The sequence below is a fragment of the Xyrauchen texanus genome, chromosome 12 (assembly GCF_025860055.1).
Source record: "Xyrauchen texanus isolate HMW12.3.18 chromosome 12, RBS_HiC_50CHRs, whole genome shotgun sequence".
Classification (NCBI taxonomy): Eukaryota; Metazoa; Chordata; class Actinopteri; order Cypriniformes; family Catostomidae; genus Xyrauchen; species Xyrauchen texanus.
This window is the reverse complement of record NC_068287.1, coordinates 26,788,103-26,809,434: the sequence shown is the minus strand read 5'-3', so window position 1 is coordinate 26,809,434 and position 21,332 is coordinate 26,788,103. Positions and strand designations below refer to the sequence as shown.

Genomic DNA, 21,332 nt, shown 5'->3' with positions numbered 1-21,332 from the left:
GGCAAAATCGGCTGCCGCCGCCACCGCCTCTGGTCTAGATAAATGTTTTAATGCAAAGTGGCAATAGATTTGGTTATAATGACTGATAAACAATTGGTAACCAAACGCCCCTCTCTCTATTAATTTGCTCTCAGCGCCCCCGGCATCCTTTGAATGCCCCGTTGAGAACCCCTGTTGTAGAACAAAATGTCCACGTATCATGTAATGTTACCACAGTGTACCACAGACCTTATTTTACTCATAAATTCAAAAAACCCATTAGGATAGGATTTGAATAGTTATTTTAAACAGTGGAATCGATTTATGATCCAAGCGTGGGGTTACTTGAGGTGGGCATATCGTGGGTGTTCCTTGTCATCTTGCGGGATGCAGGCGGATACACTTGGGTCTGTTTTAAAAAGGCGGCAGGCTTCTACAAGAGTCACCATACCATAGTAGCCACCAAAACACAATTTGCACTTTAATTTAACAGAGGATGAAATTACATTTCCTTTCTGTTGCGGTAACTAATGTTAACTTTGTGTTACGATAACATTGCTATAACTGATATTTTGGAAAGGTAGATTTACTTTGATTTCAAGTTGTGAACATCGTTCTTAGTGTGCCGTGCATTTCATCTGTCAGTGTACTAGAGGCATATTAACAGCATGACAAATTTTAGACAAGATACTTCTAATGCCATAGTATTATTCATAATTGTTTATTCCACAAAGAAACAAAAAGGATAAGATGGTGTCCACATACATTAGGAACAGAACACACCCATTCCCGATCACAAAATTACACGTTCATCTACATTCAGAACAATGTAGCAAACAGAAGAGCATTAGACATATTTGTGTTTATGTGTGTGTGTGTATACAAATAGCATCCAGCATCTGTTGGCACAGAGCTATGGAGAATTTCAGTGTCTCACCTTGCCTCTTCTTGAACATTAAATTACACCATAATTAAAGTAAAAAGAAATCCTCCCCTTTAGGATGAGTTATAGAACTCATAGAAGGTTTTGAAAGATATTCTACTAATGGCGAATGGGTCACCATTGCAACTAGTCACATTTTTTTCACCCTCTCCTAATGCAGTCACATCCATGTGATACGGAGATGATAAAATCCAGTGAGGGCCAGATAAGAGTCCAGAAAATAAAAAGGTGAACCGTTATGCATTTATTTCCTCCATTGACTGTCCGGAGATCTGCTTCTCGACTTCCTGCTTGCACTGCTCATAGGGAACAAAAACAGACAAGACAGGGTTAGTGTTAGAAATGGTGGCAAGATAACGGGTTTTCATTTAATTAGATCCATTTGTGACTTACCGTTGAGTGGGTGCAAGTCTTCGTTGTCTCGCTGGAGGGGAGTAACTAAGTGACCTGGAGTCTCTCAGCGAGTCTGCTGGCACTCTCTTGGGGCGCTGCGGACTGTACAGGAAAAAAAAAAAAAAAAAAAAAAAGATTGAGACAGCCATAACGTCTAGAGTGAAACAGAATATTCAATGAGACAAAAAAAAAAAAAAAAAAAAAAGGCAGTGATCCACAATGGAGCTCGACATAAGAGTTTCCAATAGATTGTATCTTGCTTAAAATAAAAATATCGATTATCCAATATTAAAAAAAAATAAATAAATATCATCGCAATAGTCATTTGAACAATCCCGAAATCAATCTTTTTACTTTAATGTGAAGTTTGGCACAGAGATCTTTTATACTGCGTATTGAGAGTAGATTATAATGACAGCAGATTATTAATAATCAATATTATTGATAATGTTAAATGATGTAGTCTTTGGTTTTGTGTCAAAGGGGTACTTCAGCATTACTGGTGGTGTTGTGGGGGAAGGCATGGCATAAAGGTTAGGAAACACTGGTCTTAAATAATGCCTAAATAAGAGCCGGAAACAAGCGAGGAAGAATTTAAGAATTAAATGGGGTCTATTTTGATTTAATGTCAACTTTAATGCAGTAGGAATATAGTAGACAGAAAACCAAAAAAAATAATTTGAGGCAAAAGATTCTACCTTTTCTTTTCTTCTGGCTCACTTTCTGATGAGGATGATGATGAAGCAGCTTTGCTTTTCATTGTCTTACCAGAATCTCTATTTGTACCTGCTTTATCACCCCTTGGAAGACAAGATAAAAGGATAATTTAAAAAGAGTTTCATGTGTATATTTATTAAATTATGATGTCATCCCTCGACTCGCACTGACCCTTTCCCTTTCTCTGCTTCGGAGTCAGAGCTCTCTGATGAAGAGGAGGATGATGATGATGATGATGAGGAGGAGGAGGAGGAGGATGATGAGGAGGATGAGGAAGTCTTTGAGCTGCTTCTGCTCTTCTGCTGTTGCACAGAGCTCTCCTTCTCTGGTTTCCCATTCACTGCAGTCTTTCCTCTTACAAAAGGCTCATTTATTTGTGTTAGTGATGGAGACTGCCCTCTTAACTGGTCACCTGGTGGATCCCTGCTTTGTGATTGGTTGGTGGTTGGTGATCTAGAACGAGCAGGAAGTTCACGGGAATGAGAGCGATGAACTGACTGGTTGGAAAGGAGACGAGGAGTCGGTTGAGGAGGGGAAGGAGACGGCTGTTTGGAGCTCCTTTCTAATTGCTTTGTTCTGTCTTTATCTGCATCTGTAGACTTCACCCCCTTCACTCTTTGAGGAGAAGGTGAGGATGAAGAGGAGGAACTAGAGGAAGAGGACGAAGAGCGATGTGGAGTGGGATCTTTGGGTGGTGCCCTTGTTCTTTGTTCTCGCTTTCTTTCTTTGTCATGTTCATGCTGCCTCTCTCGCTCTCGATTCCTCCTCCTCTCCTGCTCCCTCTCCCTTTCCCTCGATAGTGATCGACTACTTCTGCGTCGACGTATCGGTGAGGGTGAACGTCGAAACCTAGGTAGAGACAGAAGTGTTCTTTTTAATGAAAGCAACAGAAAACGGTCCACTGAATGGCTATTTTTTTTAAAAAAACAATTTAAAACACCAGGAATGTTATGGGGTTTTTTTTAAATCCCTTTTCTCCCCAATTTGGAATGCCCAATTCCCACTACTTATTAGGTCTTCGTGGTAGCATGGTTCCCTCAATCCAGGTGGCGTTGCCTCCAATTCTGAGAACTGCATCAGTATGTGGAGGCTCATGTTAATCTCTGCGATCCACGCACAACTTACCACATGCCCCACTGAGAGTGAGAACCACTAATCGTGACCACGAGGAGGTTACCCCATGTGACTCTACCCTCCTTAGCAACGGGCCAATTTGGTTGCATAGGAGACCTGGCTGGAGTCACTAAGCACACCCTGGATTTGAACTCACGACTCCAGGGGTGGTAGTCTGCGTCAATACTCGCTGAGCTACCCAGGCCCATTGTTGACATTTTTTTTTAAATACAGTAGCTACACTTCAAATGGCAAATTATAATATTAAGTTTTTTAATTATTAAATCACTATGCCCAACTCACTCTGGAAGGCAGAACACATAGTACTCTGAAGGGCACAGGGCATTACTGTCTCATTTGTGTGTATGTTTGGCACTCCCTTTATGAAGCTATATGTCAGTAAACATACACCCCAATATGCTGATTACAACAAAAATCAGCGTATTAAAAAATAATTAGACAACGCAAGAACATGATATTGGAAACCACCACATTATTCTCTGTGGACAGTTCTTGTTCGTTCAGAGAGTATACTTTGAAAGACTGAGTACTCGACTGTGTGCGAGATGACTGAATGTGGGAAAACATAGTTTACCTGAGTCTTAAGCCGGTATTAACATAGGTAAAGGAGATGACACAATATAAGTGTAATGGGCAAAAATCATCCAATCTGCCGATCAGTTTATGCAGTGTAAGATCATGCATGTAAATGTGCAACGTGTCACTTTATTCTGAATCAAAATGTCACTACTAAATAGCAGAAAAGGTCAGATTGTTTGATTGTTGTGCCAAATAATTTTTTTGCATCAAATAGCTCTTTCATTTAGGACAACCACATACCAGTGCCCTTAAAGGGTGCAAAAATGCCATTTGAAATAGAAACTGCATCCGAATATGAATACTTCCCTACTATATAGTAGAGTAGTATGTCAGAGTCCTCAGTATTCATTAAACAGCAAGCAAATAATACCATTTATAGGTACTAGATACTGAAATTTTACTATCCCATAATCCCAGTGGAGCCGAGACGTCACATTCCAATGCTGGATAAAAAAAATATGTAAAGTAGTACTTTCAGTTGAAAAGTATACACACGCGCAGGCACGCACGACTCGCCTTCATACCTAAAGAACAAGACAAGACAAGTTTGAAAAATATGCATGCAAACTGTTAATTTTCTAACCTATAGGGAGGACTTTGTCTACGAGGACTCCTTGATCTGCTGCTCCTTGTTCTCCTCTCTCTGGAACGCTCTCTTTCTCCTGGCCTTGCTCGAAGTCTGTCCCTCTCTCTTTCTCTAAACCGCTCCCGACTGCGATCCCGTCGGTAAGGGGATGAGTTGCGTAGTGGTGAGGGTCTCCTCGCCCCTCGTCTCGGGCTGGGGGAGCTTGATCGTGGCGGATCCTGGTACTGTCGTGGAGGAGTGCGTTTTGGTGAAGGTCGAGATGCTGTTTGCTTAACCCGTGAGCCTTCATCCCTTCCTTTTCCCTTCGGAGACAAAGGTGAAGCATCCTTCTTTCTGTCACTCTCTCGATCCCTTCCTCTGCTAGACGAGCAGCGTGATGATTCTCGTTCAAGCTCTGAAGGTGTGTATTGCTCTCTCCCTCTATCTCTGGGCCTCTCGGGTTCTCTACTCTGAGATTTTGTCTCTTCTGAAGGCATGTTCCTGCCCCCACCCTGGGTTGCTCTCTCTCTGCCTCTCTGAGGGGGAGAAGGAGGTGGGCTAGAACTTTCGGTGGGTGTGTACCTCTCTTTTCCCCGATCCCTGTCTTTCTCAGAATTACTGTTCTTTTGAGTTCCGATGGAGGGCGGTGAGGAGTGGACAGACCTTTTCTCCATGTCCCCTTTTCTCCCATCCATGTCTTCATCTTTTCTCTGGGGTTCAGGAGGTGAGCTTGGTCTTTGGGGCTTTCTACCTTCACTTTCTCCATCCCTTCCCCTGTTCTCAGTCTCTCGGCGAGCAATGGCCCGAGCAATGACAGCATGAGGCACTGATTTACCAACGCTGCTATTCTGTTTTGAACTTTTCAGTTTCTTCACATCGTCAGAGGAAGATGACGAAGAGGAAGAGGAAGATGATGAAGAGGAGGAGCTGTCACTGTCACTCTCGCTGCTGCTACTACTACTGCTGCTGCTGCTGCTACTACTACTACTACTACTGCTGCTAGCAGATTTGGCTTTGTCTTTCTTCCCCAGCTTTTCCTTTTCCATTTTTTTCTCCTTTTGGTCTTTGTCCATGGCCTGAGGACTCCTATCCTTGGTTCTTTCTGGCCTCTTGTCCTCCTCCATTCTCCTGTCTTTTCTTTTCAGCATGTCCCGCTCTGTCTCACTTCCTCTGGCACCTCGTCTGTCTCCCAGCTGACTGCTAACAGACGACTGCTGGTCTGACCTGGACATCTCCTCACTCCTGGGGTCACCATGACGGTTTCTATCCTTTTCTCTGTCACTCTCTCTGCCTTTTCTCCTCTCCTGTTGTCTCCTAGCTTCTTCCTTCAACTCCTCTTCCTTTCTCCTCTCCTTTTCTTCTCTTTCCTTCTCCTGTTTGTGATCTCTTTCTTTTTGTCTTCCGTTAGAGTAAGGTGAGTGCTTGGCCAGAGAGATGTCACTAGACTGAATTCTCTCTCTCTCCTTTCCTTTATCACTTTCCCATCCTCGAACATCATCTCTACAAGAAGGGACCATGTCTCTATCGCTATTCCTCTGTCTGTCTCTAACTCTGTCTACAAGTCTTTCCTTTTCCCGGTCTGAAGGAGCTCTTGGGGATGCTGCCCTCTCTTTCTGTACGCTGTGTCCCCTTCTCATTCTGTCTTTACATGGAGAGGGAGACAGAGATGCGGAAGAGTCATGTCTTTTTGGACCTTTGTCCTTTTTGCCGTCATCCCCTCGGTTCTTGTCTATGCTCCGCTGCCTCCCATCTTTCTGCTGCTTAGGAGATGGAGAACGAGATGAGGAATTATGTTTTCTCCTTTGAGAGGGTTTCACTCTCTCTTCACTCAGTTGTCGCCTGTCTCTCTGCTGCTTCCGTGGTGGAGATGGAGATGAGGAATTATGTCTTCTTCTTTGAGGGGATTTCTCTCTCTCTTTGTCCCTCTCCCTCTCTTCAGTCTGTTTTCGTCTGTTCATCTGTTGCTTTTGTGGAGGAGATGGTGAGGAATTGTGTCGTCTTCTCAGAGAGTTTTCTTGTCCTTGTCTCTCACGTTCTTGGTCTTTGTCTCTTCTGTTGTGCTCACGGGATCTTGAGCGTCTTGGTGACCTCTAAGAGCAGGGCAGACAAAGAATAAGTGAATGTAATTATTAGTGTGCACATGCAAAAGAAATACAGCTTCCAAACCAAAACAATACCTCTCCGATTTCCATCCTCTTTGGGCTTTCCTCATTGCGGCCACGCCGCCTCCTATCAGGAGATCTTCCTTTCCTCTGCTCCTCTGCAAGCGAGTCAGATTTATTCAGCTGTTTCCCTCTCAGAGGTGATTGGCTAATAAAGAAAAAATGCGCACACTTTGGACTAACCATAATCAAAAGTTAAACAAACCATTCTTATATAATTTATTAAATGACTATTTCACCACAAGAGGGAGCAGGTTCTTTTTTTCCTTTTAACAAAATATGCCAATTACCAAGTTCTTGCTAGCTTGGTCTTTTTCTATTATCAAAATAACTGGTTTGTTTGCTGATACCTGCGTGCTGGGCTGGAGGATGTACTCTGCTGCTTGCGGCTCTTATTGGGAGGTGGAGTCAAATTTTCACTTCTTTTCCTCTTTCTCCTGGATGTGTCTTTGTCTGATGAACTGCTATAGGACAGAAATGATAACATTTAAATATAACAAAATGCACATCCACACAGTCAATTTACAGTTAACACGAAGGGGAATACTTGCCTCTCAGTGTCACTCTTCACTGACCCCTCCCTAAATAACAGATGTGTTTTTAATTGACCAGTTCAAAAACAGATTCAGAATGACATTTTATAGTTGTCTTATCAACATTAAATTATTTAAATAAAACCTTTTCTTTTTCATCTTCTTGTTCTTTTTCTTCTCTCGTTTAGGGGAGGGTGAGGGGCTCTCAGAGCTATGAGGTAACAGGAAAATTTTATTCAGTAATATTGTTTGCCTAATGCTCATTGTAATAATAAAAAAATAACTCCACACACAGTTTACCTCTCTCTACTTTTATTTTTCTTTCTTTTCTTCTTCCGACTCTTTTTTCGATCAGGAGATGAATCAGAGGCTTCAGACTCAATGATCCTTTAAAGAAAAAAATTGAAAAAGATGGAACTGACAGTCAATACTCAGCACCAAAAAGAGAAAGTTTTGTTTTGGGTTATAAATTACGGTGTTATCAAAGACAGACAGTATGAATTTATCAAAGAACTTTAACACCAGGTTAGAGCAAATGAGAAAGAAACATGTAATAAATGTTAAACATAAAATCAGGCACAGGCTTACAATACCAACAGCACAGCATAGGTTAACAAAGCTTCACACAAAACAATATTTCTGGTAACAACCAACAATTACTACAAAAACAAATCTTCTGTTTCTGCCAGCCATAAGAATCACAATGACAAACTTTACAATAAACTTACAGCTTATAAATACACCTTTATCTGAGCAACTGGTGAGGGCAGAAATATATTTTTTCCAATATAATGTGACATAAGCAAAACATTACAGTAACACAAATGACTATAACAGCTGATGCAAATGCCCATCCATGTCCTTGTTTCTTAAATAAGCTTTTTGTGATCATATGAATATATGGTGATCATATATTCATGTTTTGGGTTTCTAACATGAGACACCCAGGGATGTCAGAACAAGCCATTTCTGCAGGTTGGTTTCAATAAATGTTCTTTTTGGACTGGGAATGTGATCCTGCAATGATCTCAAAAGAAGGAAAATTGGATCCGACATGACTCTACTCACTGGTACTTCTGCTGCTGTTGCTTTTCTCTTTCCAGTCTCTCCTGCTCCCTCTTTTCTTTCTCTCGCTCCTTGCGGTCAGCATGAAAGGACGAGCCATCAACATAATCAGAGCTAATACCAAATGCCTCTCTCAGACGGTCATTCTTTTGCTGGTTAGCAGCTGCCAGAGCATGAGTCTCGGTCACACTGTGTGAAAATTAAAAGATGGAGGGAAGCAAACTTTAAGCATGACACAGAAAAGCTAGTGTCTAGCTGAACTCAAGGTGTTCAATATGAACTGAAGTAATACTCACGCTGGCCTCTCTGTTGGAGGTGGAGGAGGTTCTTGTTTCTCTTGCAACATCATACGAAAGGTGTTGACCTTCTCCTCAATCTCCTCTGCTGAGTACCTGCCACACACAGGATGAACTAGCCACTATTAAGATCCTCCTCAATGCCCAAGCATGATTAACTAGTCTAACTTATCTGTTGACATAAACATTAATCATTTATGTTGTAGTAATCCTCACTCGTAAGTAGGGCTGCAACTAACTAATCTGATAATTCATTATCTAACGATTATTAGAATGATTAATAGACTATTCTGCGATTATTGCAACGATTAATCATTAGCTCTTAACTGATTATTCTGCTTGTGTCCCGACTTAAAAGGTTGTATTAAACATGCTTACTAGCAATAAAGAGGAAAAAAAATCTTTTAAAAATCCCTCTAAATGAAATTCACTAAATTAAAGGGGGAAAAAAACTTTTATAAAAGTTTATAAAATATAAGTGTATTTTTACTTGGTTATAATTCTGCGAGTGCAGTAAAGACTAAATATACTTATATTCAAGATCTATTCTCTAAAAGAATGTATAAATATCTTATATGCTGCTTCTCAGGTGAATACAACTTTCAAAGGATTTTTTATATTATATGCAACATTCTCCAGATAAAAATTTTGTCTTCTGCAGTACAGTTGCTAAAAAAAAGTATGTTGTTTTAAAAAGTTTTACATATTTATATTGGAAATTATAATTATATTGGACAAGACAAAACAAAAAAAAATATCAAAAACATTGTTGCACTGCAGTGTATAATGGGGTGAAGACTACCCTCTCTCACCTTTGTTCACTTCAATCTATCTTTAACTCACAAAAAAATGAATAAAAAAAATTAGATGAATAAAGCTTCTTATTGACAATTTTCTTCACGATAAGAAATGCACAGTGACATATATTATGATTCAATAATTTACGAGCCATCGCGTTATAATCTAGCTGCAGCAAGTGTGCGCGCTCGAGGGACAAGCATCCCTGCAACAGTGTGTGCATCAGCCGGATGCAGATCAGGACATTCGCCCAACTCAGAAGAGTTGTCTTGGAGTTTGCAGTTATTTACACGAGCTGCTTTTGTATTATTTGAACTTTAATAAAGATATAACACATTAAATATAACTGCATTTAAGATGTAACGTCGGGGGGTTTCCTTTAAAGATGCTCGACATGCAAGTTATGCTCCAGCTCCACTTATTCCACAATCTCTGCTTCTGTATTTACTTTGTATTTTTGCATTATAATTTCTCATACTTTGCAATCTACATCACCTGAAGTGGTTTGGAAAGTTTAGAGTGCATCTGGACTGTGAGCTGTGTAATTCTTCCTCTCCTAAGTCAGGTGCGAGCTGCAGTGCTGCTCTCATCATTAGAGTTTAAAGTGATCTCGTTACCGTAATTTCCGGACTATAAGCCGCAACTTTTTTCCGACGCTTTGAACCTCGCGGCTTATACAATGCGCGGCTAATATATGGATTTTTCCCGCTTTCAGATTTTATAAAAAAAAAAAAAAAACATTCTGTGACGTGCTCAGTTTTTTGCCGGCGTGAAGCATTCATTAGATCAATGAAATTGCCGAACGGGTTAAGGTCAAACAACTTTTTTGTTTACTGTTTAGATTAAATCGAGCGCGCTCAAACTTCCCATTATTCTGATTACGGTAGTAATTTTGTCACCCTCACCAAGGCAAAGACATGGAGAAACGCATATGATGCTGCTTTCAAGTTGAAGGCGATTGATCTGGCTGTTGGAAAAGGAAATAGAGCTGCTGCACGGGAGCTTGGTCTTAATGAGTCGATGATAAGACGTTGGAAACAGCAGCGTGAGGAATTGACTCAGTGCAAAAAGACAACTAAAGAGGCTATTCAACTCCGACACCGAAGGAGATGACTTCAGTGCACAGGACGAGGAAGCTAGTGACCGACCAATGACTTTCTTGGTAGGCTACTGTTTACTGCAAATGTTTTATTACAAGCCGTGTGTTTCAAGTGCCCTGCTTCACGTGTCCTTCTTGGGAAAACTGTCACACGGGCACCAGTGTGATAGTTTTCAATAGCGCACTTGACGTTCCAGGTAAGGCTTTTAATGGCCACAGCAATGTTTACAATCAATTTTATAAAGTTTCTCAATTCTTCTATGCGTCAACACTAGACTGACGTGTGTCACTCTCTCAGCTCTGTGGCTGCTGCCTTTTTATGCCGCTCTCCCCATGCTTACTGAAATTAGACACCGGTGTTAGACATAATTTAGCTCAGGTGCTCCCGGACGGGCGCTTGACCACGCCCCCGCTGCCACACCGTGTTTCGTTAAAGCCTGTGTAAAGTTCATTTGTTTCAATGTACCGGTAGGCACCTGCGGCTTATAGACAGGTGCGGCTTATTTATGTTCAAAATAATATATTTTTTTAAAATCAGTGGGTGCGGCTTATATTCAGGTGCGTTCAATAGTCCGGAAATTACGGTACATTAAATTAGATCAAACGACTATTCAACAACGATTATTTGTCAACTATTTTTGTCGACGTCGTCAATAACGTTGACTAATCGTTTCAGCCCTACTCGTAAGTTGCTTTGAATGTTAACGCAATTTAAAAAGTAAATATATTACAGAACAAGATGGTAATATCCGGAAGTACTGAAACATTTACATCTTGCGCATTTAAAAATGTTTGGTGTACAAGAAATTATTTAATACAAGTTGAAATTTCAGCAAAAATTCAGAAGTTACGTGCTGTGTATGCAGTCCATTAAACACTATGATCTAATGTAAATATCTCATAATTTCCCTGTTCTTACCCCTGCTCCTCCATCATGTCCTGCAGCTCAGCACATTTGACCTCCAGCTGCCTCTTCCTCTGGTGCTCCAGGATATCAGCGTTAGGTTGTCTGTTCAGCTGGCTCTCCAGCTTCTCCCTATCCTTCTCATCCCTCTCTCCACCACGCTCATCTCTGTTCCTCTTCACACGTACGCTGGACAGGTTCCGTTGAACGTAGCCATTAGTGCCACTGCCTCGCGGCGTGGTCAGCCCGATACCATTATACATCTCTGTTCTGAGAGGGTAGAAAGAACATGATAACTCCTCTGTAAGCACTCGACTCAACTGTAAAACTCTAAAAGAATAGTAATTTAAATGATTTTTTTAAACAGTTTTTTCACAGTTTCTCATTTTCATCTCTGTTCTACAAGTTACCATTCTAAGCAATTGTTTGGAAGTAGGGCTGGCTGATAGGATGATGTAATTGTATATTGTGATATCTGAAAAATAACACGATGCAACTGCAACACACAAAAGACGATGATCCACAATATCGGATAATGACAAAACCATGGAGCTGGAAAGTCGCTAAATATATTAGCCCAGGGTATAAAATTAGCACTCGCCACCCACCAAATGCAGGTATTTCATGCAATTTACCTGCACTCTGGTGGGTGACCTGTAAAATGACACTACTTGAGTGACACATGTAGAAGAAACACACTTTAGTATATTATAAAAAAAAAAAAACAGAGGAAAGAAAAGCCATTGGTGCCCATTTCTGATTCACTGTTCGTTAAGAGGTTCAACGTTTTCTCGTGGAACATGTGCATGTAAAGAGTTATCACTGTCTTTTCGCTTTCAATCATCTGTATGTACATGTACATTTTTGTATTTAAGAAAAAATTATGAAAGTGTCTAAAACATGTTCACCGTGAACCTAAAATTGGAGTTCCATTTTATTTTATTTAGGCAGCATTAACAATACACAATACAAACACAAATATGATAAAAACAGAGGAAATTATTATTCAGAATTATTTTGGGAACACATGGGAAATTTATTGGCCTTACACCAAACTGGTGTTCCCTTACAACTTGGTACAGTTGACATTGCGTCACTAAGCTGACGCTATGGGGAGTGTCCTACGTGACCTATTTGAAACCTTTCTACAATAAGGAAAATTCTAAAATTGGCTATGGTTTTTAAGCCCTGCCATTTTATGCACGAAGCTGTCCGGTACAAAAGACGGTGCGCAAACACCGTTCCTTCGAATTTCCTTCAAGACAGCAATTCATCTCTCGTCTAGAAGCATTCAACTACTTTGCCATCTACATCCACAAGTCAGCGGGTGGGATCTTCACAGCAACTAAACGACTCTCCGCTTCCCTGCAGTGTTCCGGCAAACATTTACTCTGCCTCGCTGCTAGATGCGTTGCTGGTGAATGGGCCGTTTCAGCATCACGATTCCACGAAGCACTTTGGCAGGAGTTTTGTATCCTTATATGCTATTGTGCACTGACTGGAAGAGCATTTTCAGTGGTGGGCCAAGCTGGTTCAGCACTCCACACGATAGCTATGCTTTAAGTGTTTCAAGCCAAACTCCTCAAACAGATGGACAAGCAAGGCTATGAACCGGAAATGTTCAAAGAGCTTCGCACTGCTAAGGACTTAGCTCTACGAGCTACGAAAGTTACTGCACAGGCCATTGGCAAGTCAATGAGTAACCTGGTGGTTCTAGATCATCACATAGGCTGTTTTCCTAGTCTTGATGGCTTTTCAGTCTGAAATAGCACATTTTCATGTTCCTATTCACTCGGACAACATGACAATTGTTGCATACATAATCCACCAAGACTGAATTAGTTCCCTGCCATTGATGAGACTGAGGCATCGCCACCACCTATGGAACGAGCGTCATCTCTCCTTGTGGGCGACATTTCCCAGGCCATCTGAATTACTGTGTGGACCTACTGTCACGCCAAGAAGTGATGCTGGGCGAATGGAAACTTTATCCTCAGACTGTCCTGAAGATTTAGGAAATATTAGGAAAAGCAGAGATCGATCTATTTGCCTCTGTCGCGAGCAATCACGTTGTCTGCGACAGAGTGCGCTGACCGCACAGAGAAATTGCAATTTCGGAGTATGCAGTTATTTACATGATCTGCTTTCTTATGGTTTGGACTTTAATAAAGCTATAATGCATTAAATATAACTGCATTAAAGATGTAACGACAGAGTGTTTCCTTTAAAGATGCTTGACACGCAAGTTTTGCTCCAGCTCCACTTATTCCACAACGAGAGGGCTTCTGTATTTACTAGAGATGCACCGATTGCAATTTTCTTGGCCGATTTCGATTTCCGATTTTTTGCAAGTGTGAACTGCCGATACCGATTTTTTCCAATTTTCTTTCTAAGAACTATTATTGACCACATATAAAAACAAAATCGACCTTTCTTCAATGCTAAATTTTAATTTCATAATAAAATAAATTATTAAACATTACAATTTCCCCCAAACTGCACTAAGTTACAGGATCTTCTCTCACTTAAACAACTCTCAAAATAAAGTGCTCTGTGACTGGAAAGAGGTAGAAATAACAATTAACTGCAAATGAGTTGCTTTATATAACAGATGTCATTTCCCACTATTTTTATAAATGGACCTTTTTCTGTTTATTACTCGTAACAAAACAATTTCAAAGATCTGAAAAACCGAAGTGTCCAATACTCTCAACTTGCGTTAGATGTACAAATATCAGTTGTAAAACTGAGCACTGCTTCGGGAACGGCTTGCATACCTGTCAATATACCGTTTTTCCCGGGAGTCTCCAGTTTTGTTATTTCTCCCAAAAAAACTCCCGTAATTTGTATGGCCCAAACCACATTATATGAATAATCACATCAATATATTTATTCCAAGGTGTCCAGTTGCCAGATCTTGAATGAAATGCATCCTACTCGCACAATCGACACATCACAAATTACAAATCATGTAATTCATGACCACAATCTGGCAACCAACAACCCATTTGCGCTGTTGATATCTGCGCAGGTAGTAGACGCGAGATGTTAAATCAAGCATTACTGGTAGATGGGAGGAGAAGACTCAGCTGGGGCTCCGGTGAAAAAAACAAAATACACATGTACATTTAACAACAGCTGGATGGAATAATTTAATTTCATATCCCGAAACCATATCGACAACGCCCACGCCTTTTGCAATGTGTGTCGCACTGATTTTAATATCGGACACAGTGGAAAAAATTATGTTAAATCACAACGGCACAATTTGTATGTATTTAGCCTGCCCCTGCAATCCAGCACCCCCCTTTCCCCTCTCCCGGATTTTTGTACCCAAATGTTGTTACATGACACAAGATTAAACAACGGGCAACGCGACGTCGGAAAGTACCTCATACACTGTATCGAGGAAATTTATCCGATTTCTGATCCCTCTGTCCTCAACTATGGAGAACAGCTGGTCATCCAGGGCCATGAATTCCATAATTTTCCTCGTAATTGCTTTGGTCTTTTCGCTGCTCATTCCAAGGAATGATAGGAGAGGCTGCTGACTTGTGGTTGGCTCTGAGCTCTGGCTAGCTTTAGCTATTTGCGGTTTCACTTTTTAGCCTCTTTCTTAAAATGGGCATTTTCAGCTGGGTGATGGTGTTATAAATGTCTAATTATGTTTGTTGTTCCGAAAGTTATTGTGGTGGTTCCCCCGTGGTTTAATTAGTACACATTTCGAACTTTATGTATTCTTCACTCACACAGTGAAGATCTCCCAAGCCAATGATATGTTTACATGCAGCTGTGACGTTATTGCCTGCGCCGCTGGCAACAAAACAGACCGGCTTGGAATCGGTAAGACGTGAGGCTGACCGGCCTCACTGTATTTTTGCATTATAATTCCCTCATACTTTGCGATCTACATCACCTGAAGCTGTTTGGCAAGTTTAGAGCGCGTCTGGACTGTGAGCGGTGTAATTCTTCCTCTCCCATGTCTTCGAATTTAAAGTGATTAATTTAATGTAACATGAGACCAAAGGACTATTCGACAACGAAAATTTGTCAGTTTCAGCCCTACACACAAATAATTTCCATTACTTTTCCAGGCCTGGAAAACACAATTATAAAAATCCCTGACATATCCACATTTTCCCATGACCATGGGAACCCTCCATGTTACTCTCACCAAGACAACTCGCTTATGTTTGTACATTAATATAATCATTTATAATTTTGCTTTGAACAAAAATCAAATGAATAAATGCAAGTGAGTGCTGAGATGGGATGGCCATTCATCAATAATTTAGTATTCGAATATTTAAGCTCATAAAAAAACGAATATTCCATTATTTAAATGAAGGTAATTCATGAGAAAGAGACGTTGTAAAATATTTTTTTCTCAAGCGTGCTCATCAGAGCGCTTGAGAAGTGGCTTATCCTCACATGCTCTCAAGAAAGCTGCTCGTGACATCAGCGTTGTGGCTCCCCGAGAGGTTTTTCGTCACATAGTGCGAGATTTACTCGCAATGTAGAGGGCTGCACGGCCGTTAAAGTAAACAGAAAATATAAACGGCCAAATAACAAAAATAGATGACGCATGGTGTAAAGTTACGTTAGCAGCAATGCAGAAATTACTTTTAACATGGGGGCGATGAGGAAACATTTAGAAAATATATTTTAAGTGACTACTACTAACAGAAACACGTGTTGTAATACTATATCATGTTTGGGTGGGGACAAAAAGTAAACAGGACTTACGGTGCTGCAGTCTTAACAAGCGCTCCGGGATGCTTCCGCTTCAAGTGTTCGTTCATGGCAGTTGTACGGCTGTGATAAGCCATTTCCAATTTGCATTTCTTACACAGCACCACATCATTGGGTCTCCGGCTAAAATACTCCCATGCTTTAGATCACCATGGGCAAGTTTTTATAGCTGTAGTTTGTTCTTCGGGGAATCAATGCTTAAACCGAGTGATGCCATTTTAATTATTCCATTGCGACACACCGACTCATGTTATGCAAATCGACGTATTTCTGTAATTGATGACGTCGATGAATCATCCCAGCTCTAGCATCCATTTACTGTGCTGCAGAGAGTAACTAACCGCAACAGTTCAGGAAAGATTCAGCACTATGTCTAACTACGTTTCCATCCAAGGACTTTTTGTGAAAAGTTTTAGCGCATCAAAGTAAAGCTGATGGAAATGCACATTAATCGCTAAAACGTCACAAATGACAACATAATATTTTTCCGTTTAACTCAAGCGCATAAACTATGTCGATGCATCAAATGTCACGAAAACTGGTTTGGAAACACTTTTTGTTGATAAAATTTGCATTAATGCAAAAATGTTGTCACATGACAGAGTTTGCCCCAATGGTTAGCCTGTGTTAATCATGATGACAGTATTGAAAGCCAATTTATTGTATGCGATTATGGATTGATCTTTACGGCATATAGAGACGTCCTGCAAACGTGACACTTCCAGGAGTGCCAACACAAATATCTCGTTGAACAAATGAATGGACTCTGTTTGCGATTAATTTAATTGCAGTATCCATCCGTTTATTTATTAAAGTTTCTTTTCAACACCATTAAAAAAACATTTTAAAAAAATAATAGATGGCAGTCATGGAATTAGCCCACAAAACAATCTGTGCATAAAGAGGTTTTAAAATTAAGAATAAATACACAATACTAGGAGAAAAGCATCAGAGCCTTTCTTTTTTTTTGGAATACAGCCCAATTCTATTAAATTTTTGTTTAGTTTTACTTTTGAAAAAATGTCAGCAAAATTCTCTGTATTAAATAAAATAAATTATCAAATGAAAAAAAAAAAATGAAAAAACTGATTACCAAACAAAAAGCATTAAATAAAAAAACTTAACACAAACTTAAATTAGCTTTACCCTGTTCTGTAGATGAAGTCAGCTGAATGACATTCTCAGAATGTTCTGCACAAATCAGAACTATTTGTAGAATGTGGAGTTCACCTTCAGAAAACGAGCTTTTGAACATTTTAAAATGTTTAAATACTTTAAATCTAACCATCTTTGGTGTTCGTTGTCCTTTTCTTCATTTGGTGGCTCATTTTAGCTTATCGCGGCCCATTCGGCACGTTTCGCGACCGACCCACCAGCCTGCTCGGTTCTCCCGATGGCCAGTCGGCCCCTAATCGGCCCCCAAAGTGCGTTGGCCCACCAGGTAAATGCCCGGTATACCAGACTACCAGTCCAGCCCTGTCAGGAATGTATCATATGTAACCCTGATATAACAGAGCATAATTTTTTTTCTTTAATAACTGTGCACACTGCACATTGACTGATGGTCCTCATACTGAGACAGAAAGTTTCCCCCACTACTGTCAGCAGGTTGCCAGCTTGAACAGGGCCTTGACGATCCGCTTTCGGGTCGGAACTGGTGCTAACATGCAATATGTGCAACATCAGGACCAATATTACAGTCCTTTCAGAAGGGCAACTGTTCCCTTTTGATTGCAATTCCTCTTCTGATTCCTTTAGTTATTAATTAAAATGACAGTAAGCTGACTAATTTCAATGAATTGTCTCAATCTCCCCATTTTACCCAAACTTCAGAGCAAAAAAATTAGGGACATCTGGGAGGCGAAATGGCCATAAACACACATTTCTGAATAGAAACAGCTTAAGGGCAGATTTATTTTGCGCTAAACCAAAAACGTTTACAACAAAGTGTTTTTAAGGCATGACGTCATCACACACCATTTTTATCAATAAAAGGCTATTTGCATGGAAACGGCAGAAGGCGGCAAAGTCGCACATTTTTTTTCCTCACATATTCACTTTGTCGATAACAAAATAGCACGAAAGGTGGATGGTAACTAGGCTATTTACATGGCTGAAAATGGAAAAGACCTTTTCTCTCTCGCCCACGAGACTACTTGTGTATGGAGAGTAAAGCGGAGTACGGACGAATAAATGATAAATACAACTCAGCTTTATTATTCATCAATAACTTAGGGCTAGTTAATAAAGCTACATTTACAGAGACATCAAAGGGACAGTTAAAATACAGTGCTGTGAAAAGGTATTTGCCCCTTACTGATTTCTTCTATTTGTTTTTGTATATTTTTCACACTATATTGTTTTAGATCTTCAAATGAGATAACATAAATCAAAGGCAACCTGAGTAAACACAAAATGGTTTTCAAATATATATATATATGTTTTTTATTGAAGCAAAAAAAGTTAGCCAACACCTATACCACCCAAGTGAGAATCGAACTGCCACCTTAATCTTAATAGCTAGCTGTACCATCTTTAGTAGCAACAACTGCAACCAAACGCTTCCAATAACTGGGAATCAGCCTTTCACAACATCGTGGTGGAAATTTGGCTCACTCTTTTGAGGAACTGCTTTAGTTCAGCAACACTGGAGGGTTTAGGCATGAACTGCCTATTTAAGGTCCTGCCACAGCATCTCAATCGGGTTCAAGCCAGGACTTTGTCTAGGGCACTCAAACTTCACCTTTGCTTCATTTGAGCCATTCAGACGTGGACTTACTCCTATTTTTTGGATCATTGTCTTGCTGCATAATCCAGTTGCACTTGAGCTTCAACTCACAAACTGATGACTGGACGTTCTCCTTTAGAATTTACAGGTAGAGCGCAGAATTCATGTTTCCTTAAATTATTGCAAGTCGGCCCTGAACCCTGAAACAGAAACGCATCCCCACACCATCACACATCCACCACCATGCTTGACTGTAGGTATGATGTTCTTTTTGTGGAATTAGTGTTTGATTATGCCAGATGAAGAACTGTTCGGAAGACCCTTGTCTTCCAAACAGTTCCACTTTCAACATATCAGTCCACAGAACATTTTCCCAAAAGCTTTGAGGATCATCAAGGTTTGTTTTGGCAAAATTCAGACAAGCCATAATGTTCTTCTGAGTTAGCAGTTGTTTTCTTCTTGCCACTCTTCCATGGATGGCATTGGTCTTTCTGATAGTGGAGTCATGAACAATGACCTTTATTGATGCAAGAGAGGCCTGCAGTTTCCGTGGATGTTGTCCTTAGCTTTTTGTGACTTCCTGGAGTCGTCGTTGCTGTGCTCTTGGAGGAATTTTGGAATGTCGGTCACTTCTAGAAAGGTTCACTACTGTACCAAGTTTTCTCCATTTGGAGCTAATGGCTCTCACTGTAGTTCTTTGGAGTCCCAGAGCCTTTGAAATAGCTGTTACCCTTCCCAGACTGATGCATTTCAAACACATTTTTTCTCAAAATCTGGAAGTTTCTTTAGATCTTGGTATAGTGTGCTACAGGGTGAGACATTTTATCCAACTTAATGCTGCTTATGAAGTTCTATTCAGGTGTTGATTTGATTGAACAGAGCTGGCAGTAATCAGGCCAATGTGTGTCTAGTCCAACTGAACCGCATTACGAATGCAGTTTAATCGATTTGGGGATTTAGTAACTAAGGGGGCAAAAACTTTTTCCACACAGGCTCAGTTGGTATTGGATAACTTTTCTGATTCAATAAATAACATTATCATTTTTTAAAACAATTGGTATGCAATATACAAAAAACCCCAGAAGAAATCACGATGGGGGCAAATACTTTTTCACAGCACTGTATGCGAACGTGTCAAAACGAGTATTTTGAAATGAGCCGTTTACATTACGTACTCCTACACAAAGAATCACACGAACCAATTATTGGCAGTCCTTCTAAACCTAGTGAATTTTGGACATCAGATGCGCACTGAACATTTCAAACCGCAATATTCTGCCCCAAAATGCTATCTAGGTAGGCTGCTCAGTGGTTGTTTAGAAACAGCCATTACATCGCGCACACAGGATCCGAACACTGATAAGTCCCAGGCCGAGGCCTTCGGTACTGCTAATCCTACCTTCACACCATTGTCCGTTGTTATTATTATTTTTACTTTATTGTTAAGTACAGTAAACGCACTAGCCAAGAGCCTAGCTAGCTAGATACTTGCCTATTTAAGGACATCTGCATCGTTTAAGTGCGCTAATTTTAGCTTGGATGCTAACTAGTACATGATCATCCCACAATCCAGCATGCTAACTAGTCTTTTAGTTTTTGTAACGTGTGCTACGTACCTCTGTGATCCCGCTCAGGGAGAGAACAAATAGAAAACCGTCACAGGCCAAAGACCAAGCAACTTTGGCAAACCAAGCGAAAAATCACCGTACATATATCAAGCACTTCTAGTAAAATAAAACGAGGTGCGCAACGTTGGCTAGAATGAACAGTTATCGCTCATTTGACGTCATCGTGACGACCTCGCGATAATATTCGGGGAACAGCTCTGGACTACATTTCCCACAAATCCTTTGAACTCGGTTCAACTAAAAGCAAGACTGTTTGGAGGTTAAACATTTTTATTTGTTGTTTTAATCGATTCTAGTGTAATAGAGAAATACTGATTATTTTATAAGATGTTTAAAGAGATAGTTCACACCAAAAATTTTAATTCTCACACTCACCCTCCTGCCATCCCAGATGACTGTCTTTCTTCTGCTGACCACAAAAGAAGATTTTAGAAGAATCTCTCAGCTCTGTAGGTCCATACAATGCAAGTGAATGATGGCTAGAACTTTGATGGTCCAGAAAGCATATAAAGGCAGCATAAAAGTAATAATTACAACTCCAGTGGTTAAATCCATGTCTTCAGAAGCATGGGTGGGTGAGAAAAAGATTCATATTTAAGTCATTTTTTTACTATAAACTCTACTCCCTTCTAAGTAGGTGGTGATATGAACAAAGAATGCAAATCACCAAAAACAAAAGAAGAATGTGAAAGTGGATATTTACAGTACAGTAAAAAAGGAATTAAATATTGATCTGTTTCTCACCCACACCTATCATATTGCTTTGAAAGACATGTATTTAATCACTGAGTCGTATGTATAGTTTTAAGCAGTCATTGTGTGCTTTTTGGACCTTCAAAATTCTGGCCTTCATTCACTTGCATTGTATGGGCATACAGAGCAGAAATATTCTTCTAATAATAATAGTCTGTGTTCAACAGAAGAAAGGAAGACATTCACATCTGGGATGGCACGAGGGTGAGTAAATTATAAGAGAATTTTCATTTTCAGGGGAACAATCCCTTTTATTACGGCCAATTGTACATTTTCAGCAGAGAAAAATTATGGAAATTTGTAT

The 21,332-nt window shown here is 40.2% G+C and overlaps 1 protein-coding gene across 3 annotated transcripts; it reads right to left on the bottom strand.

The window, feature by feature from the left end:
- Positions 1-615: 615 nt before the first annotated feature.
- LOC127652870 (serine/arginine repetitive matrix protein 2-like) lies at positions 616-20,427 on the bottom strand. Of its 3 annotated transcripts, XM_052139286.1 has the most exons (15): positions 20,264-20,427; positions 17,205-17,395; positions 11,183-11,437; positions 8,367-8,462; positions 8,074-8,259; positions 7,306-7,392; positions 7,151-7,216; positions 7,024-7,053; positions 6,823-6,936; positions 6,488-6,620; positions 4,329-6,400; positions 2,204-2,881; positions 2,014-2,115; positions 1,316-1,417; positions 616-1,218 (listed from the first exon to the last, which is right to left on the bottom strand). In XM_052139286.1, the coding sequence occupies exons 3-15, from the start codon at positions 11,428-11,430 to the stop codon at positions 1,167-1,169; spliced, it is 3,966 nt and encodes a 1,321-aa protein (XP_051995246.1). In that variant the 5' UTR covers positions 11,431-11,437; positions 17,205-17,395; positions 20,264-20,427; the 3' UTR covers positions 616-1,166. The 3 variants fall into 3 exon arrangements, with proteins under 3 accessions (XP_051995246.1, XP_051995247.1, XP_051995245.1); XM_052139287.1 differs by lacking the exon at positions 17,205-17,395 and having other exon boundaries at positions 6,823-6,933; XM_052139285.1 differs by lacking the exon at positions 17,205-17,395 and having other exon boundaries at positions 617-1,218.
- Between the last annotated feature and the right edge of the window lie 905 nt (positions 20,428-21,332).

What these genes read in the sequence shown, in the direction of transcription:
- LOC127652870 (XM_052139286.1), bottom strand. Translation starts at nt 11,430, where the DNA reads ATGTATAATGGTATCGGGCTGACCACGCCGCGAGGCAGTGGCACTAAT. An exon ending in GACATGATGGAGGAGCAGGG is followed by an intron (nt 8,463 to 11,182) that starts GTAAGAACAGGG and finishes TGTGTGTGGCAG; the next exon opens with GTACTCAGCAGAGGAGATTG. An exon ending in AAAAATAAAAGTAGAGAGAG is followed by an intron (nt 7,217 to 7,305) that starts GTAAACTGTGTG and finishes GTTACCTCATAG; the next exon opens with CTCTGAGAGCCCCTCACCCT.